Raw genomic sequence first — 20,914 nt, 5'->3', positions numbered from 1 at the left:
ATTTGGGATGTTTAATCAGCAAAAATGCAATAAAAAATACTAAGTACCAAACAAAGATTTTAAAAAAACTTCTAACTCTCCCTATCAGTATATCTTTAGTCATCAAAACTCTCTAAGATTTTTCTCATTTACATGATAAACTTTTAGAATAGGCATGAAGATATGAATAAACACTAGGAAGAGCATAAAGAGAGTGTCCATCAGCCTGTGCTCCCTGAAGATGTTTCAAGCTAGAAGGCTGTCCCTTAGACCAAGGCTCCAGGAGAAGCAAGTAGGCCTCTTCAAAAAAAAAAGAAAAATTAGTGGCTGAGAGTATAGCAGGTAAGGCATTTGCCCATCAACCCATATAGTCCCTCAAGCCTGCCAGGAGTGATTCCTGAGCACAGAGCTATGAGTAAACCTTATGCACTGCTGGGAGTGACCCATAAACAAAACAAAACAAAAAAAGTTTTTTAGACACTGTGATTTGCAAAGCTGTCAATAACAGGGTTTCAGGCATATAGTGTCCCAACATCAGTCTCACCACCAGTGTCAACTTCCTTTTCTCAATGTTCCCAAGTTCCCTCCCCCACATGGCCCACCTTCTCTCACAGAATGACTTCTGGGATATTTCCAGCTGCAGCCTGTGAAGTTCTCTAAAAGAGGTAGCCTGTCAGCACCCTCTGTGTTAGTTGTAGTCCTGTGAGACCCAGAAACACTGGCCACTAGAGCCAGGCAATGATGTCTTCCAGATGGAAGCAGGAAAAAAAAATAGGGCATCAATCTTGAAAAAGCAGATCACAGGGGCTGGAGCAATAGCACAGTAGGTAGGGCGTTTGCCTTGCAAGCAGCCGACCTGGGTTTGATTCCCAGCATCCTATATGGTCCCCTGAGTACCGCAAGGAGTATTCCTGAGTGGAGAGCCAGGAGTAATCCCAGTGCATCACGCTAGGTATGACACCCCCCGCCCCCCTCAACAAAAAGGAAAGAAAAAAAAAGATTGTAACAATGTGTGTAAGAGTTCCCTACTCCAATGTGTGTAAGAGTTCCCTTCTGAGAGATCTTGGAGTATGGAATCTGGAGCCTAGCGGCAGAAGAATATGATGGTGCCTGTATGCTATAGCGAGGCTGAGGTGGAGGTGTAAAGATGGCACCTGCAGGAAGGAGAAGATAAAGTCCTTGAAGGGGAAAAAAAGTAGAATTTCAAAAAGGAAAGGAAGGAGGAAGGGAGGGAGGGAAGGAAGGAGCAAGGAAGGGAGGAAGGAAGGGAGGAAGGAAAGAAGGAAGGAAGGAGGGAAGGAAGGAAGGAAGGAAGGAAGGAAGGAAGGAAGGAAGGAAGGAAGGAAGGAAGGAAGTTGACCAGGCACAGAGGAAGTGCCTGGAGCTAGAACCCTCCTGTTTGCCCTACCATGTTCCTGCAGCTCCTAGAAGTGTATATAATAAATAAGATGCCTGTTCATCAGTCGTACAAGCAAAGCGTCTATTCCATTTTAAGCAGTGGTTTTTCACCCCAGGTGTCTGTCTGCTGAAATTTCCTGGCAGTCCCTGGAAGAGGTATTGTTGCTTCACATACAGTAGACTTGGATCATGGGGTCGCAATACTGGTAATTTATAATTACCATGGAGTAATACTACTAATACTGTCATTAAGTATTTTTACATATAAAAATGGTTTTTATTCCTACCTTGAATGTTGATGAAATATTCCTCCTACTTTCACTGGTCCATGGGTGTAACAAAGTTAACAACCATTGTTTAGTCCGCCTGATCAGGAACATGGGACAGGTGAGTTGGAGCACTCTACCCCGAGTGCCATTTGTCAGCTCTTGAGAGTTTTTTATGTTTCATAAATGACAGCCTTGTTGGCTTGCAAAGCTAGATGTTTCAGGGACTCTCTAGGGTTCAAGGTCTTAAATATTGGGATCCCTGATTCTGAGGCTTTTTAATGCTTTTGCTCCTCAGGAAGAAGCTCTGAGTTTTGAGTGTCTTCCCAGTTGTGTGTCAAGGCATTAGCCAAGCTTCATGGCAAAATTGTGCTCCAGCCTCTCCTGTCTTCTTATTTTTTCTCCTAAGTTCAATTATTCCCCCCTCACCACAGTTATAAAGTCTTTCATGGTTGGGTTTCAACCATACCATATTCCTGCCTTCTTAGGAGTGGCTGTGTTGTGCTGGAGTGATAGCACAGCGGGTAGGGTGTTTGCCTTGTAAACGGTCAACCAGGGTGTGATTCCCAGCATCCCATATGGTCCCCCAAGCACTTCCAGGAGTAATTCCTGAGTGCATGAGCCAGGAGTAACATCTGTGCATAGCTGGGTTTGACCCAAAAAGAAAAAAAAAGAGGTGACTGTGTTCTTCCTTCCCTGAGGTATAGACTCTGCTGCGCCCCATAGGTTTCTTTCAGAGGAAATGGTTCCCTGTGTAGCTACAGACTTGGTGTGTTCCTAGAATACATGAAGTTCCATGTCTTTTTATCTTCCTCTCATCACCTTGTTTTGTTTCAAAGCCAGCCACGGGTTCTCTATCTGAAGCCCTTTACTTTCCATCATGCTGTGCGGGTGCGTTGGTAGAAGCGTTGTTTCAAGGGTCAAGTGTTGTTTCAAAGAACTGCAGCTACTATGCTTTGCCCAGACTGTGCTGGGTCTGCGCTGCTGAGAACCAGGAGAGAAGGAGTTCCATGCGGGAATGTGAGGAACTATGGTTTATCACCTAGTTCATCCAGGTTTTTGTTCATTTGGTTTTGGGCCACACCTGGCAGTGCTCAGGGCTTACTCCTGGCTCTCTGCCCAGGGCTTACTCCTAGCATTTTCTATGGGAGGACTTTAGATACCAGAGATCGAACCCACGTCAGTCATGTTCAGGACAAGTGCTGCTGAGCTATTTCTTCAGCCCCCAGTCATTAATTTTTTTAAATTAGAGCCATATCACAGTGGTAGGGTGTTTGCCTTGCATGTGGCCGACTCGGCTGACCCAGGTTCGATTCCTCTGCCCCTCTTGGAGAGCCTATCAAGCTACCCAGAGTATCTCATCCTCACGCCAAAGCCTGGCTAGCTACGAGTGATATATTTGATATGCCAAACACAGTAACAATAAGTCTCACAATGGAGACATTACTGGGCCCCGCTCCAACAAATCCATGAACAATGGGAGGACAGTGCTACAGTGCTACAATGTGTTGAGTATAGGTGATTTCTGTCAGTCCTTAAATTTCTGTTGCCATTTTGAGTTTTCCTGCAAATGTGCACATCTCACTGCAATGTTTTCATAGTCACTAATTGTGGAATGTAAGAGGCCACTTCATAATGCGAAAAGGACATCACAAACTCCCCCACTCTAAAAAACAAAAAACATAAAAACTGTGTGAGCAGGAGAGGTAATATAGAATTAAGACACTTTTCTTGCATGCAACAGACTCTGGTTCATTCCCAGGCACTGCCACAAGTGACCCCTTAGCATTGAGCTGTCACTGACCCCAAGTATAACCAGGTGTGACCCAACCTCCCTCCCAGCCACCATCACCACAACCAAAATAAAATTTGAAAACCTTGGTTAATGTCCTTTCTTGAGTTACATTCCTATTTCCCTGGAGAAGCCATTGTTTGGATTTTGCCCCAACTTAGTTTCCAAGGTATTCTTACTTGTTCCATGGCAGACCTCATGAAAGAATTTCCCTGGCTTATTCTCTGTCTGCCGACAGCTTGTCCCCCAGGAACATTCAAACCTGAAGGTTCACCAGGAGGAATCAGCACTTGTCTTCCGTGTCCGGATGAAAATCACACCTCTCCCCCTGGAAGCACATCCTTGGAGGACTGTGTTTGCAAAGAGGGCTACCGGGCATCGGGCCAGACCTGTGAAGGTAGGAAACAAGGGAGTTAATCTCTTTGAGAGAAATGGTACTAGTGCTCTATCCAGTTCGCTTTGAGTATACTTCAATATTCCTTTATCTACGACTGTGGGGTGGAATTATTTGCTTTAATTATATTGTATTAGTTATTAATACACTCCTAGAGTGCTCCAAAGAAAGGGGATATGAGGCTCAAGGAAACAACACATAACTAAAAAACCAGAAAGATATAGTACTTAGAAAAAAATCTAAAATGAATGTAAGAAGAAAAGGTTACTTAAATTTAATAAGGAACTTTCAAAACAAATGAGGTTGTTTGGGGTGTTGATTGATAATTAAATTAATCTAAAACTATTTTAAAATAAAATAACTTGATATTATTTACTAAAAAATTTTAAGTTTGGGGATTGGAAAGATAGGTGCTTGCCTTGCTTGTAATTTATTCCTGGCACCCCACTTGGTCTCCTAAACTCACTAGGCGTGATCTCTGGATGCAGAGCCAGGAGTAAGCGTTGTGCATAGCTGGATATGGGCCAAAATTCAAAATATAAATAAATAAAGTACTTGATTTGCCTGTAATGGGTACAAGAAACCTTAAGTCGGAGATTTATAGTAAACATGCTTTGCTGGCCTTGTCTGTATTTTGTGCCAACTTAATTATGAAGGAAAATAACTTATTACATATGAAGGTCATGAGGCAAAAAAATGATATCTTAACATAAACACAAAGTTAAAATTTTTCTAAATAAAAAAATAGGTCTAATCCTAAATTTTAATTGGAAGGGAATATGTAATAGGAGTCTTGGGCTGGAGCGATAGCACAGCGGGTAGGGCGTTCGCCTTACACGCGGCCAACATGGCCGACCTGAGTTCGATTCCTCTGCCCCTCTCGGAGAGCCCGGCAAGCTACCGAGAGTATTCGATATGCCAGACACAGTAACAACAAAGTCTCCAATGGAGACGTTACTGGGCCCGCTCGAGCAAATCGACGATCAACGGGAGGGCCTTTATGTAATAGGAGTCTTATCTAAGGGCTCTTCTTCCTGATCCACACTTAGAAATTCAACTGCAGTAAATGGAAATCCTCTGGGTAATGTAGGTGTATGTATAAATTGTCCTCTTAAACATCAACAGCAGAAAAGGGCAGATGCTTATAGACACAGGCTGACTTTGCCTTTTCATTTTATTTCTGTAAATTTTAGTTGTCCACTGCCCTGCTCTGAGACCTCCTGAAAATGGTTACTTTATCCAAAACATTTGCAACAACCACTTCAACGCAGCCTGTGGGGTCCGGTGTCACCCTGGGTTTGACCTTGTGGGAAGCAGCATCCTCCTGTGTCAGCCAAATGGTTTGTGGTCCAGTTCGGAAAGCTCCTGCAAAGGTATGCAAACTGCCAATTCGCACTGATTATCTTGCTTGATTTTCTTGATTCTAATGGGTCAGTTAAGTTCTTTCTTTTTTTTAATTTCATAAACCACAGACCACAGACGGAGAAAAAAATTTAAGAAATTTAAGGTCAGAACTGCTAAGTGAAGTTGACCACATCAGGGTAAACTATGCCCTGTATGTTCTTTCTGGGAACCAGTAAAAGAAGGGCCTGCCTGGGAAGTGAAAGGACAGGTTACCCCTAACCTCAGACTTCAAGCGGCCAAGATAGGAAGCCTGGGAAAGTTTTGGAATGGTCAAAGCGGGTGTGGGGAGTGGGGCTTTGATGCCAGCTGTGATTGCAGGACTTCTGAAACACTTCTATATCCTGTGGAAGGCGCAGTTAGCCAGTTTGTAAACCTTGACTCCTTACTTGGAATAGAAAGCTTGCCTCAGAAAGTGTCATCCAGTAAAGCAAGATAGAAATGACGGCAGTACCTCCAACATTAGAAACAGGAACATCAACCAAAATGGTACCACAGTTCACCTTCTCTCTTGCTATTTTGGGACTTACTCTCCTTCTGACAACTGTTGCACAGGCAAAAATGGATTGACCAAGGTTTCACAGTAAGCTTAGATGAGAAAGCTCTCCAACAGAAGGTAAAAGTGGAATAAGACCAAAACATGAGAATGCCTTCCCATGAAGATAAGGAATCGAGTATATCTGTACCCCTTAGAGATTAAATACATAGCCCCCAGCTAAGTAGGAATTTTAAATAAACAGCAGACATCTTGGGGGCCACACCCTACCATGCTTAGGATTTCCTCTTGGCTCTGTGCACACCACTGTATGTGATGCCAAAGATTGAATGTGGGTTGGCTTCATGAAAGTCAGGTGTCTTTACTGTTATCTCTCCAATCCACCAAATAATACTTATGGGGTAGGGGGACACATCTAATCCGGCAGTGATCAAGGATTACTCTTGGTTCTTCACTCAGGGGCAGGCTCTGGGCTGGGGTATCATATGGTATTCTGGGGATCGAAGCTAAGTCAGCCACAGGCAAGGCAAGTGCCTTATGATCATCAGCTGTATAGTATAAATTGTGCCATGCAAGATTTAGGTCCTACATATACCAAAACTTACTTGCTGATTTTCTTAAATTCAAATGTAACTGGATTTTCTGATTTTTTTAACTAAGTCTGGTAAACTTAGCTGCCCCAACATCCTTTAGTCATCTTCTGACGATATTCTTTCTTGAAGATTTGGAAGCTCTTAGACTTCAGCACTTCAGTTGGCTCCTACTCCCCAAAGGGGAAATTCACCCAATTCACAATTCCAGACCAAATGCAAGCCTCGGGATATATCCAGTGTTCTTGTTTTATCAACCATCAATTCTGAACACGGATGTGACTCTGCCTTAATTGAGTCTCCACCCATATTCTTATGTCTATCTACAAAAAAAAAGGCAAGAAAAAGGAAGAGAATCAGCAAGACCTGGAAAATAGGAAGGAAAGTGAAGTCCCTGAGATTGAAAGACAATTATGTTGCATCAGTGAGATCAGGATTCCAAGAAATAGGAGAACTCTTAGAGCAAAAAGATTTCTTATGGAAATGAAAGAATGCTTACACCATAGATTGACACAGTTAAATGCCCAATTAAAAAAATTGAAAATCAACTTGGGAAATTCTTCTGAGATAGGGAAAAATTTCAAAGATAAAAATGTTATGAACTATAGTCGAAGTGATATCTGCACTTGTTTGTTCATTGCAGCACTCTTTACAATAGCCAGAACCTGGAAGAAACCTGAATGCCCAAGAACAGATGACTGGTTAAAGAAACTTTGGTACATCTACACAATGGAGTACTATGTAGCTGTTAGAAAAGATGAAGTCATGAAATTTATATACAAGTGGTACAACATGGAAAGTATCATGCTAAGTGAAATGAGTCAGAAAGAGAGGGATAGACATAGAAAGATTGCATTCATCTGGGGGACATAAAGTAACAAAATAGGGGATTAATACCCAAGAATAGCCGAGATTAGTACCTGGAGGTTTACCGGGAATTTTGCTCCATTGCTTGGAGGCCAGCCACATATGCTAGGGGAAAAGACAGCTCAGATAGAGAAGGGAGCACCAAATAAAGGGTGTTGGGAGGATCCTCCCAGAATGGGAGAAGCATGCTGAAAGTAGACTACAGACCAAACATGAATGCCACTCAATGCCTCTCTTGCAAACCACAACGCCCAAAAGGAGAGAGAGAACAAGGGAATGCCCTGCCACAGAGGCAGGGTGGGATGGGAGGGATGAGGGGTGGAAGGGATACTGGGATCTGTGCTGGTGGAAAATGGGCATTGGTGGAGGGATGGGTATTTGATCATTGTATAATTGAAACCCAAGCACAAAAAATTGTAAATCTACAACTGTACCTCATGGTGTTTCACTAAAAATAAAAAATAAATAAAAAAACATAAAAAATGTTATGAACTATAAAGGGACATGAGAACTGTCACAGGAAATAGACTCTTTCCATGATAGGAATTCAGAGAGCATGGAGTGAGGAGAAGCCTGATTAGAAGATCAAAGAATATCTACAAGTTGAATCTTAAAAACATACACAATGAAAATCTTTGATATTCAGTTTAAAATCACCTTCTGAGTGCCAGAAATAAATATTAACAACAGATTCATGTCTGGAACCAATCTCAATGAAATGGAAAAATAGAAAATTATGTCTGTTTTATACATAAAAATAAATCTACAAAGGAAAGAGAATCAGACTAGTCTTGAGTCCCTTATTGGTCATTCCAAATATTACAATTTTTTTTGGTCATTCCAAATAGTAGAATATAAAAGTATTTTTACAGAATCCTGGGAAAGAAGATATATTAGACTCTAGATTTCTAAGCTCAGATAGGCTGCTTTTGATGTGGGAAGATATTTTCAGACAGAAAGTCTCAAATGGTAAAAATAACCACACCCCATTACTGAAAACAAATTAGTCATAGAAAACTTTTCCTCTGAGATACATTGCCATAAAGGCAGTGTAAACTCTGTATTTTCTATCAAATTCTTCATTGCAGAGGTTGGAAAACATTTCCTTTTACCTTTCTACTTACTGACCTTCCTGAATAGTGAGGCGTGCAGGAAGACAATCTCTTTAGATTTATTCCAATCCCCTTCTTTCGTCCCTCCATAATTCATAGCCAAGGCCTCTCATCCTACACTGGAACCATAGTAAATTGCCACAGCCAGAGGAAACCCTCCTTTGCAAGTTGTTTCCACAGCCCTGACTGGTCTTCACCCTGGCTTTGCTCTTTGTCCTTAAATATAAACCCTCTGCCGTCACCAACCTCATCCTGGATGGGATGATCTTTAAATTCTCTGTGCACATCTATAGACCTTTATTCTTCCCTGTTAAATCCTGAGTCAAGGTCAATCAGGAAAGCCATTTCCCATCCATGGTCTGAAATTAAAGGTATACTATAGGAATCACACCTTTCGCCATCTTCGAAGAAAGATCCAAAAGATTGGTGCATCAGAGGAATCATGACCAACTTAGTCTGAGAAACGACATTTGTACAGATACTGGAGTGGGACCATAAAGGAGAAAGACATGGGAATATATAAGACTTGACTCTGTTTAGCCAAACTCCATGATCCTAAAACCAAGAACCTGGCATCCTACCTGAGCCACTTTAGTTCTTTAGGGTCAACAGTTGGAATTTGGAATAAAGCAAATACAAGCTAGAATACACTGGTCATTTCTGCATCTGTCCAGTAGAGTATGACTTTAATGGTCATTGCTTCACTTCCAACCTGACCACAAAAAAACAGCCCAAGTTCTTTTTATAACCAGCCTTAACCTATCTCATAATAATGAAATTCTGACCTTGTGTTTCCCAGATTAACCAATATAATTACATGTCATCAGTACACTTACTTATATTAACGACCTTACTGGTATCTGTCACCTCTGTAGGACTTATTATGATCGCAGAATTTATTCCTTTTTTCTCTCAATCCTTGGTTCTATGCCTCTGGTGATTGAAAATTTGAACTCAACAAATACACATATTGATAAATACATTTCATGAATAGCTGCATTGATGATGAGTTCATTATGAACATACAGTGTGTCTTTTTTTTCTCTACCTCTGGCTATTTGCCTATGATGAATGACTAAAACTTGACTTTTACAAATACTTGTATTGATAAATACATTAATGAATAGATACATTGATGGTCTGTCTCACATCACGTTGTGCATTCACAGTTTTATAAAACATGCTTTTTCTTTGACATTATTTGAATTTATATTTGATTATAAAAATAGTTATTGATTTATAACTTTAATCAGAGCAAGAGAGATGCTGTAAAGCTGTATATGTTCCTCAGATCCATCAAAAAGTAATTTGTTAATGTGTAAAGCTAACCTAACCACAAAAACTGAATTGTCAATGTACCAGTTGTACTGATTGATATTTAACTGATATTTAATTGATATTTAACTGTCAATGCACCAGTTGTACTGATTGATATTTAATTGATATTTAATTATTTTATTGATATCAAATAATTATGAGTCAGATCCTTCCTCTGACTCATAATTATTTGAAATATTTAATTTATTATTCTATAAAATGTGTGTCATTAATTCTAAAATTTCCCCATCCACTTAAACATCTCTAAAATTGAGATGCTCCTTAAAATCTGTGGCACTAAATCAGTATGTTTGTTACTGGTTTTTTTTTTATAATGATGTGCCTTACAATAGGACTATCTCAGACTCAGTGATATACAACAGATATGAAGGATTCACTTTTGTTTCAGATTATTTCATTAATGTTTATAATTTTGACTAACATTTGGTAGATTTGAGTTTCATCTTTCCTGTGCACTCTCCTTAAAGCTCTTAGGCTCATTTAAAATTTTATCTTAGATGTCCTTTCTAAGTTCCTTTGTTTTCTTTGTGATTTTTCCATGATAGTTAGCTAGACTAGAACATCAACATCATGGTAAATTATATCCTGTGATAGTATGCTTCTTCAGAAAGAGTTACAAACAATAAGAGTCCTTGATTTCACATCAGATTTATTTTCTCTCTAGTACAGATACTGATGTCGATTAGCAATTGACAGGAAGTGTGTGTGGGGGGGAGGGGAGGAGGAGAGGGAGGAGGAGGAGAGACCTAATTTATTTTTTAAATGAAGACCAGAGCAGATTCTCACATTTTCTGATAGTAGACTGATTCTTAAAACACAATGAATTGTTGTTTTATTTAAAAGACTAATTATTTAAGGATTGCTATTAATTTAAATCAAGAAGCACTTGTAGGATCTTTTTTCAGTTAAAATAAAAATATTTTGAAGTTGCAACTAGTAAACACATATGTTTCTATAAAAAACATAATTATTGGTTGTTCTTGATTGAAAAGGAATATAAAATATTTAAGGATTCAGTAGGAATTACTGCATATGCTTTGTTTTCCCAGAGAAACAATGAATGTTTATTAAAACTAACATTTGAGAAGCAGTATAATTTGCAACTCTATGAGACACCAGTTCAACTTTACTGACAGTACTCTGGAGAGATGTTGCAAATTCTTTTATTTTTGTCTCAAGTTGGAAAGCTGAAGTGATTTCAGTAGTTTGTTGAAATTGAAAATTTGTTTCATAAGGTTTTCCAGATTTTATGCAATTTGATTATAGGAACTTATATTATTCCCCTTGGGATCCTTCTTGGCACTTGGCATTATAGTAGACATAAGGAATATACTAATAGTCAACATGTAGATGTCAAAATATTTTATGCACTTGATGGATATATTCAATAAAATTAAAATGTACATTTTTTACTCATTTGTTATTAGCAGTTGGTAGTACAAATTGTACTGGGGATTGAGAAATTTAGGCTTAAAATTGTACCTTTGGGGCTGGAGCGATAGCACAGCGGGCAGGGTATTTGCCTTGCACGCGGCCGACCTGGGTTCTATTCCCAGCATCCCATATGATCCCCTGAGCACTTCCAGGAGTAATTCCTGAGCGCAAAGCCAGGAGTAACCCCTGAGCATCGCCAGGTGTGACCCAAAAAGAAAATAAATAAATAAATAAATAAATAAATAAATAAAATTGTACCTTTAATCTAATTCTTTAATTTTTTCCTAAGATATACTTAATCCTAAACATATATATATATACCCATAAATATATTTGTGCTCTGCCAACTAATATAATCTAGATACCTTTAGAATCGATATCATCAATGATTTCACTTGAATATGTGCCAAGTATTTTGCCCCAGCTTTTTTTTATGCTAAAGTTAAGCTTAGCAAATAATAGTGTTTGATTTGAAAATTAACAAATATAGGAAGCACTGTAGCACTGTCCTCCCACTGTTCATCAATTTGCTCGAGCGGGCCCAGTAACATCTCCATTGTGAGACTTGTTTTTACTGTGTTTGGCATATCGAATATGTCATGGGTAGCTTGCCAGGCTATGCTATGTGGGCGAAATACTCTCGGTAGCTTGCCGGACTCTCCAAAAGGGGCTGAGGAATTGAACCCAGCTCGGCTGGGCTGACAGCTTCCAAGGCAAACGCCCAATATAGGAAAAAATAAAGAAAAATATATCTTTTTTTCAAGTGTTTGCTATTTTTTTCATTTAGTCACCATGATTTGTAAAACTGGTCTTGTGTATGTTTTTGTGTTTCTTTTTTTGTTTTTGGATCACACCCGGGATGCTCAGGGGTTACTCCTGGCTCTGCACTCAGGAATTGCTCTGGCCCCAATTTACAGAACTGTTAACACTATAATTTTAAACACATCTTAACTGAGTCTAAGTAAAATTATTGAGTCCAAACTCTATAGAGGACTAGAGTGATAGTACAGAGGATAGAGTGTTTACCTTGCACATGGCCAGCCCAGGTTCAATCCCCAGCATCCCATATGATCCCCCAAGCACCGCCAAGAGTAATTCCCAAGTGCCGAGCCAGGAGTAACCACTGGGTACTGCCGGGTATGATCCAAAAAGTAAAAAAAAAAAAAAAAGAAAAAGCTCTATAGATATTGCTTTGGTATCTGTGGCCATTAGTGCTACAGACATGTCCTCTGAACTTTATCTTTTGGAGGATTTGATTTTATTTTCTGTACAATTCTTGATTTATACATGTGATCTATTTAAAATAAGTATGTATTCATCCTTTGGTATAGTCAATAGGATTTCGTTTTATTTCTTATTCATATCTCTTTATGGCAGGAATGTGTATCATATATTATTTAACAAAAGGGGTGCATTAACTTGAATTGGTTGCAACCACTCACATCTCTCTTCTCTGACCCTTTTCCTTCTTACTTTTCCTTCTTGCTTCCCCAACACTTTGACTTTTCCCTTTCCCACTATATTCTTTCCACTTCTTCCTTTTCTTCTATTCACCTCTTCCTCTCTTTCATCTACCGTTTCCTTCTCTTCTTGCTTTACCTGTCCCCTTTCCTTTCTGTTTTACTCATTTCCCTTCTCCTTATTGGAAATCTTAATTGAAGCAAGTCTATACTACAACTGGAATAAAATAAGTGTAGAGAGTATAGAAATTCTTTACAGGCAGTTTTCTCTAAAAGTTATCAAACTAGTAAGGTACAGAAATAATTGGAATTAAAACACCTGAGGGAGTGACCCAGGAATATAGGAAGTTGTTCGAAAATAGTATATTTGGGTTGTTAATGTTGTGCTATAGTAGATAATGTAATGGAAGAGAAGCTGAATGGCCTGATTATTAAAGAAGAGAAAGCAAAGATTATCACAGGAGGTAAAAGAGAGCCAAGGAGGAGAAGAAAGGGATTCTGTATGATAACATATATAACAAAATTATTGTTGTGTATGCTTTTGGTGAGAGAGAGAAAAAAGAAAATAAGACTAATAAAATCTCCAAAAGATTAAAAGGGTTCTAGTTATCATCAGACAGTTAAAAAAGGATGGTGGATATTCAAAGGAGCTAGAGATTTGGGGGGAAAGAGGGAAATATGATATAAGAAGGCAGTAATGAGCAGAAAAGATATTTTGTCTGCAGACCCTATATATGAGACAGAAAGAATTTGGTTAGCTTAAGAAAGTAAAGGGAGGGACAGATAATGTTAACATTAATGTAATTTTTTTTATTTTAAAAAAGTGGAGTTTTAAAAAGCAATTTAGGATGTAAGAGGATTTACTGACAATTCATTGGGTGTTTTAGATTCAGATCAGAACTGTTGGGGGTTGACCCTGACAGATGAGGATAATTTTGGAGTCTGGGAGTCAGTACTAAGAGATTGTCATAAACAATGTACAGCACGATAGAATTAATTGAGTCAGACTCTAAGACAAATTATTGGATTTGGGTGGGCTGGAGAGTGAGGGACTTTTGCCAGCAAAACTCAGAGCACAGATGTTGTTTGGAAACCTGCAGAGGCAACAGCCATTGACTGTCTTGTAGTTTCTTTGATGTGGTGTTGAATCTGGAGAGTCAGGAGTGGCAGGACCGGGAAAATGAAGGATTCTTGGACACCAGTGTTACTTCCATTGCTGTGGTGTGGAGAATGGATGAAAGCACTGTGGCGTCTCCAGAACCCAGGATTTAGACAAAACCGTTCAGGCTTTTTGCTCATGGTTTCCAAGATGTAGAGAAAGAAGCAGGTTCCCATTGTACAAGCTCACTCCTCCAACCTCATGAATATTATTCCCAGTTAAATGCTTCACCGTTGAGGAGAATTGCAGACCAAACATATCCCCTCAGGTGAACAAGGGGATGCATCATTCCCTGGAGAAGGAAATGGATGCTGGGCAAAGGGAATTAGGGATTGTTTATAGTCCTTATTATCAAAGACTCAATGCCAATGTCATGTCATTAGGATTTGTTTTTCTTTCATCTAAAAGAAAGAGTTTGGTAATCCAGAACTAGGGCAAGATTGTTAGCTCATTTGTCAACAGAGACCCAAGCTTTCATCATCATCATTATTATTATTACTTCTATTATTAAATACTACTACTGCTGCTGCTGCTGCCACTACTACTTTGCCATTAATGACTGATATTTATCATAGCTTAGCCTGTGCTTATATTTTAATATACAAGGATGCTATTCCTCATGTCCATAGTTCAGGATAAGGAAGGAGGAGGAGAAAGCAAAAAGAGTTCTCTTTCACTTGATACAGTCCCAATAACAAAACTTTTCCAGATGTCCCAGACAACTGCGGCTCAAATCTCATAGGGTCTCCTTCATTGTAATTGCAGGCAGGAAATCTTCTAGCTGGGCATATTAGATTCTCAGTAAAACTGTAGAGAATTAAGTGGATGATTAGAAATCTCTACCATGGCAATAAAAATCAAACAAATTTGAAAAAAGCTAATACATAAGTCAAAATTACCATGATGAATTAAGAAAGCAGATATTTAAGATTTCAGAGGTTGGGGAACTTTGCAAAGTCTGTGATATACCTATACATTAAAAGGCATAATAAATGCCCAAGAAGTCTGAAAACCGAACTGATCATAAACTTAAAATCTCTGTTTTTTTGTTGGTATGCAGCCTGAAAAATAACAACAGAAGCTATCTTAGATCTGTAGAGATCTCCCCTTCTCAACCATCAGAAATACAATCACCGTCCTCATTTAAGTCTGACTCCTTAGACAAATTAAGTTTGCACCTATTTGCAAGGGAGTTGAATGCGGTGATAATGCTTGGGCAATGCATTTGGTCAAATACATTTAAGTAAACATTTTTTAATTGTCCTAACTCAAAGAATTACAGTATATTTACTATCTACCATTTCAAGAATATAGTGTCTATTACTCAGTAAGTAGAGCAATTATTAAATTTAAAATAATTGCTTTTTTCTCTAATAAAAGTTTGTTTTTATTTTATACAGTAAAAACTTGCCCCCATCTCCGCCAACCCAAACATGGCCACTTCAGCTGTTCTACGAGGGAAATGTCCTACAAGACAACATGTTTAGCTACTTGTGATGAAGGGTACAGATTAGATGGCACTGCTAAACTTACCTGTCAAGGAAATGGCCAATGGGATGGTCTGGAACCCCGGTGTGTGGGTAAGTTCCTGAAAGGCATGGCACCTTTTGTGATTCATTTCTCTTGCTCTTTGTTTCTCCTGTTTTCTATGAAAACCTACAACTAAATATTGACTTATGATGAAGATAAGTACATTCCTCGTTATATACTTATAATGAACATAAGTATATGCTTGCAAGTAATACAGGTACATATACAAATATGTTGTTTTATTCCTTTCCACTAATTAAAAAAAAGACTTCCACATAAAAACTTAATTTCCCCAAGTCATTAAACTTTATAGTTTCAAATGATAATTTTTTAAAACTTGTTTCATTTGGGGTGGGCTTCTCTTTTTATTTTTCAAAAGTAAATTCTGAGTATTTCACTTTCAAAAAATCTAATTTAGCTTTACATGATTAATAAAAAAACAAAATTATCTCAAAGTAAATCTTAAGATTACAATTAAAATTCCATTTTATTAGGATATCTTCTATTATGTATAAATTATAGCATCTTACTACTGACAAAGGAACTGAATGAATTCAAGTTTTTTTTCAGTTTCCTGATTTGTGTAACATTGTAGACACATACTATAGAATTGATCCCTGAGTGAGAACACAGCGGGTAGGGCTTTTGCCTTGCACGCAGCCAACCTGGATTTGATTCCTCTGTCCCTCTCGGAGAGCCCAGCAAACTACTGAGAGTATCCCATCCACACGGCAGAGCCTGGCAAGCTCCCCCTTGGCGTATTCAATATGCCAAAAACAGTAACAAGTCTCACAATGGAGATGTTACTGGTGCCCACTCAAGCAAATCGATGAACAATGGGAGGACAGTGCTACAGTGCCACAGTAGACACAAAATACTGTAATGCTACAGTATTACAAAATGGTAATAATAAGTATGATAAGGAGATAATGATAAATTACTGTTTAGTGAATCCAGCTCTGTCAGAAACCATATCCCTAGAACCAGTATAATTATTTATTAAATTACCAACTTCTAAAAATTAAAAGAATTTTAGATATAGGATAAATTGAGGGAGGCCATGACCAAAGATAGAAAAATTAGATATTACAAATATATCGCTTTCTTCCAAACTAACTTATAGGCTTATTGTAGCATAATACATTTTTGGATTCATGACTCAAAAAAGAGAAGATGATTGATCATCAGAAAGTATATTGAAATTCCTGGAAAGATTCACAAATATTCATAAAGCGGGCACTCATTATGCAGACTAAGAAAATGAATATAATCATTCTAAGAGATTAAACTCTCCTGAACAAAAGTTAAAATATTCTGTTCAGGACTGTAGAGACAGTACAGGAGTTAAGGTACTTGCCTGGTTTAATTCCTTACACCACAAATGACCCCCTGTTTACTACCAAGAGTGATCCCTGGGCACAAAACCAGAAATAAACGCTGAGCATTGCTGGATATGGTCCCTAACCCCCCTCCAAAATTTTTTTTAAGAAACATGTCATCAGCAAGGCGATATTATGGGGACTAACAGACAAGAACCACACAAATTTTGCATTTCTTTGTAGTCACAAACTGTAAGCAATCATGAATAGACTGATTTGGAAAAAACAGAGCGAAGAAAGTTGGCTTCTTCAAGATATTTCACAGAATTAAATGAAGTGATTTGATGGTTCTGTTGCCATGGAAAGGATGCTTAAACAATGGGATAATGAATTTCAATGAATCTCTCTAGCTGGGACATTGTGTCCTTGGGCTAGAATTTGTGTCTGAATGGCAGTGTTTACTCCAGAAAATAATCTCTTTTTCTGGTTACATGATGCATCAACTTTTCTTGTAAAGGACCCAATTTTCATTGAAAAGTGGCATATCTTTAAAAGGCTTATGAAATGCTTTACTAAATTTTCTTTTAAATTATTGTGTACTTTTCTGAAATGATTCAAGGTGTCTCCAAATTTTGGTTGACTGTTTGGGATGTAGCTCAGAGTAGCAATGCATGTGTGAGAAACAAGGTTCTATCTCCAGAACTGCAAAAATAATACAAAGAAAAAAATTTTTTGCATTTCTTTTACTAGTGAATCACCATGTGGTACAGTTACATATTCACAAACTTTCGCACTTGTGCTTCAGTCATACAATGATTGAGTACCCTTCCCTCCACCAGTGCCCATTCTCCACCACCAATGATCCCAGTGTCCCTCCCACCACCCTCACCCCGCCCCCCACCCACCCTGCCTCTGTGGCAGGGCATTCCTTTTTGTTCTCTCTTTCCATTTGGGTGTTGTAGTTTGTAATAGAGGCATTGGGTGGCCATTGTCTTCAATCTATAGTCTATATTCGACATGCATCTTCCAACCTGAACAGGTCCTCCAAACACCCTTTCCTTGGTGTTCCCTTCTCTATCTGAGCTGCCTTTTCCCCTAGCATTTGAGGCCAGCTTCCAAGCCATGGAGTAAACCTCCTGGTCCTTGTCTCTACCATTCTTGGGTAAGAGTCTCCCATTCTGTTACTTTATATTCCACAGATGAGTGCAGTCTTTCTATATCTGTCCCTCTCTTTCTGACTCATTTCACTTAACATGATACTTTCCATGTTGATCCACTTATATGCAAATTTCATGACTTCATCTTTTCTAACACCTGCATAATATTCCATTGTGTAGATATACCAGAGTTTTTTAATCAGTCATATGTTCTTGGACACACGGATTTTTTCCAGATTTTGGCTATTGTAAACAGTGCAGCAATGAACATACAAGTGCAGATGTCATTTTTACTATACTGTTTTACCTCTCCAGGATATATTCCCAGAAGTGATTTCGTTGGGTCAAATGGGAGCTCAATTTCTAGTTTTTTGAGAATAGTCCTTACTATTTTCCAAAAGGGCTGAACCAGTCTACATTCCCACCATCAGTGAAGGAGAGTACCTTTCTCCCCACATACACACCAACTATGGTTGCTTTTATTCTTTTGGATGTGGGCCAGTCTTTGTGGTATGAAATGATCTCTCATTGTTGTTTTGATCTGCATCTCCCTGATGACTAGAGATGTAAGAAAAAGAAACTCTCCCAAACAGTTTCTATGAAGCTCAGATCTCCCTAATACCAAAAGCAAACAAAGACACCACACAAAAAAAGAAAACTACAGGCTAATATTCCTGATTAACACAGATGCTAATGTTCTCAACAAAAAATATTAGCAAATAGAATTCAACAACTCATCAAAAAGATCATACCCCACGACCAAGTGGGATTCATCCCGTGGTTGCAAGGATGGTTTAAAATTCTAAATCAATCAACATGATTCACCATATCAACAAAAGAAAAGATAAAAAAATAATATCAATAGATGCAGAGTAAGCATTTGACAAGACTCAGCGCCCGTATATGATGAAAACTCTTGCCAAAATGGGTATTGAAGGAACTTTCTTCAGTATAGTCAAAACCATCTATCACAAGCCTATGGCAAGTATCATCCTTAATGGGGAAAAAACTAAGAGCCTTCCCTCTAAGATCAGGGATGAGAAAAGGATTCCCACTCTCACCACTTTTGTTAAATATAGTACTGGAAGTACTTGCAATAGCAATTAGGCAAGAAAACGATATTAAGGACATTCAGGTAGGAAAGGAAGAAATCAAGTTCTGACTCTTGCAGATGAAATGATACTATATTTTGAGAATCCTAAAGTCTCTACTAAGAAACTTCTAGAAACAATTGATTTGTAAATTAGGCTATAAAATCAATGCCCAAAAATCCATGGTTTTCTTATACACAAATAATGGGGGAGAAGAAAGTGGCATGAAAAAAGCAATCCTGTTCACAATCATGCCTCTGAAAATCAAGTACCTTGGAATCAGCTTAACTAAGGAGGTAAAGGACCTGTGCGAAGAAGACTATAAAATGCTACTTCACGAAATGAAAGAGGACACAAGGAAATAGGAAGATATTCCCTGTTTATGGATTGGGAGAATTAACCTTAACAAAATGGCAATACTCCCCAAAGCATTGTACAGATTCAATGCGATCCTTATAAGGATACCCATGACATTCTTCAAAGAAATGAAAGAAATACTCCTGAATTTCATACAGAACAATAAGCCTCGACGAATAGCTAAAGCAATCCTTGGGAAAAAGAAGATGGGAGACATCACCTTCCCCAACCTCAAACTCTACTACAAAGTGGTAATAATTAAAACAACATGGTACTGGAACAAAGGCAGAACTACAGACCAATGGAATAGGGTTGAATATTCTGACACACACACTCTCAAATGTATGATCATCTAATCTTTGATAAAGGAGAAAGAAATGTGAAGTGGAGCAAGGAAAGTGTCTTTAGCAAATGGTGCTGGGAAATCTGGACAGCTACATGCAAAAAATGGGCGCAGATCTCTACCTAACACCATGTACAAAAATCAGATCAAAATGGATTAAAGACCTCAGACCAGAGTCCATAAAATACATTGAAGACGAGGTTGGCAAAACCCTCCACGACATAGAAGCTAAAGGTGTCTTCAAAGATGACCCGCCACTGGCCAAGCAAGTAGAAACAGAGATAAACAAATGAAGCTATCTTAAACTAAGAAGCTTCTGCACCCCAAAAGAAATAGTAACCAAAATACAAAGACAGTCTGCATCCTTTTCTCATCCCTGATCTTAGAGTGAAGGCTCTTAGTTTTTCCCCATTAAGGATGATGCTTGCCATAGGCTTGTGGTAGGTGGCTTTGACTATATTGAAGAAAGCTCCTTCAATACCCATTTTGGCAAGAGTTTTCATCATAAACGGGAAAAGATATTTACCCAATACCCATCGTATAAGAGGTTGATATCAAGGATATACAAGGCACTGGTTGAGCTCTACAAAAAGAAGACATCCAACCTCATCAGAAAATGGGTGATGAAATGAACAGAAACTTTCTCAAAGAAGATATCCAAATAGCACAGAAAGAAAAAATTTTAGTGGAATTTAATCAAAAGCAATTGTATACTTATTGACAGTTTTATTGGCATACAATTAACTGTAGCCCCATATACTGACAACAGACATAATTACATGTAAGAATTGGAAATATATTGACCAATATTCAGGTGCAAAATAAATAATAAAAAATTTAGAGGAATATGAGGAAAAACTTCTTCTCACCATCATAAGATAGATTATGAACCTAAAATCATTAGCATAGTACATTAATGGTATAAGGATACACAGAACAATCAAATTGCAAATGTGGCTAGAACAAAACAGTTTATAGAAGAATATAGTGTCCACTAAAGAAGATTTCAGAAATCAATGAGAAAAACTTTAATTTTTTATTCTCACTAAATTATTGCAGAGATCAGGCATGGTGGCTGCTGGGACATAGCCGGAAGGGAGTGGAATCTCCCTCTGGTCTAAAAAGAGCCCAAAGATGACCGCAGAGAAATTAATCTCACCTGTAAGGGTGAGAGAGCAAGATGAGGCTCTTAGAGGAGTTTTCATAGTTCGATAAGTCCTTTTTACTATGGTTTGACCTTGTGGGTTGTAGAGTAGATGATACATCAATGTCTCAATGAGCACAAAATTGTAAAAATCTTTCTGAGGTATAAGCTGGGCCATTTTTAACCTCAAAGGTTTTCCCCACACTACAAATGAAGACAGATCGTGTGCTGTAATAACCATAGTGTTTTCTTTATAGTGGGTATGAGTAACAGTTGAATAAGTATCA

The 20,914-nt window shown here is 38.4% G+C and overlaps 1 protein-coding gene across 1 annotated transcript in view; it reads left to right on the top strand.

Moving 5' to 3' along the window:
• Positions 1 to 20,914, top strand: part of SVEP1 (sushi, von Willebrand factor type A, EGF and pentraxin domain containing 1) — a 226,694-nt gene that overhangs the window by 64,323 nt on the left and 141,457 nt on the right. The window contains exons 4-6 of the mRNA XM_056117162.1: positions 3,674 to 3,832; positions 5,023 to 5,202; positions 15,087 to 15,266. Of these exons, the coding sequence (XP_055973137.1) occupies positions 3,674 to 3,832; positions 5,023 to 5,202; positions 15,087 to 15,266 (519 nt within the window). The remainder of the gene's footprint in view (positions 1 to 3,673; positions 3,833 to 5,022; positions 5,203 to 15,086; positions 15,267 to 20,914) is intronic.

The sequence above is a fragment of the Sorex fumeus genome, unplaced genomic scaffold (assembly GCF_029834395.1).
Source record: "Sorex fumeus unplaced genomic scaffold, SorFum_2.1 ptg000034l, whole genome shotgun sequence".
NCBI classification, from domain to species: Eukaryota; Metazoa; Chordata; class Mammalia; order Eulipotyphla; family Soricidae; genus Sorex; species Sorex fumeus.
The sequence above is the reverse complement of the archived record's forward strand: the minus strand, read 5'-3'. Positions and strand labels throughout refer to the sequence as shown.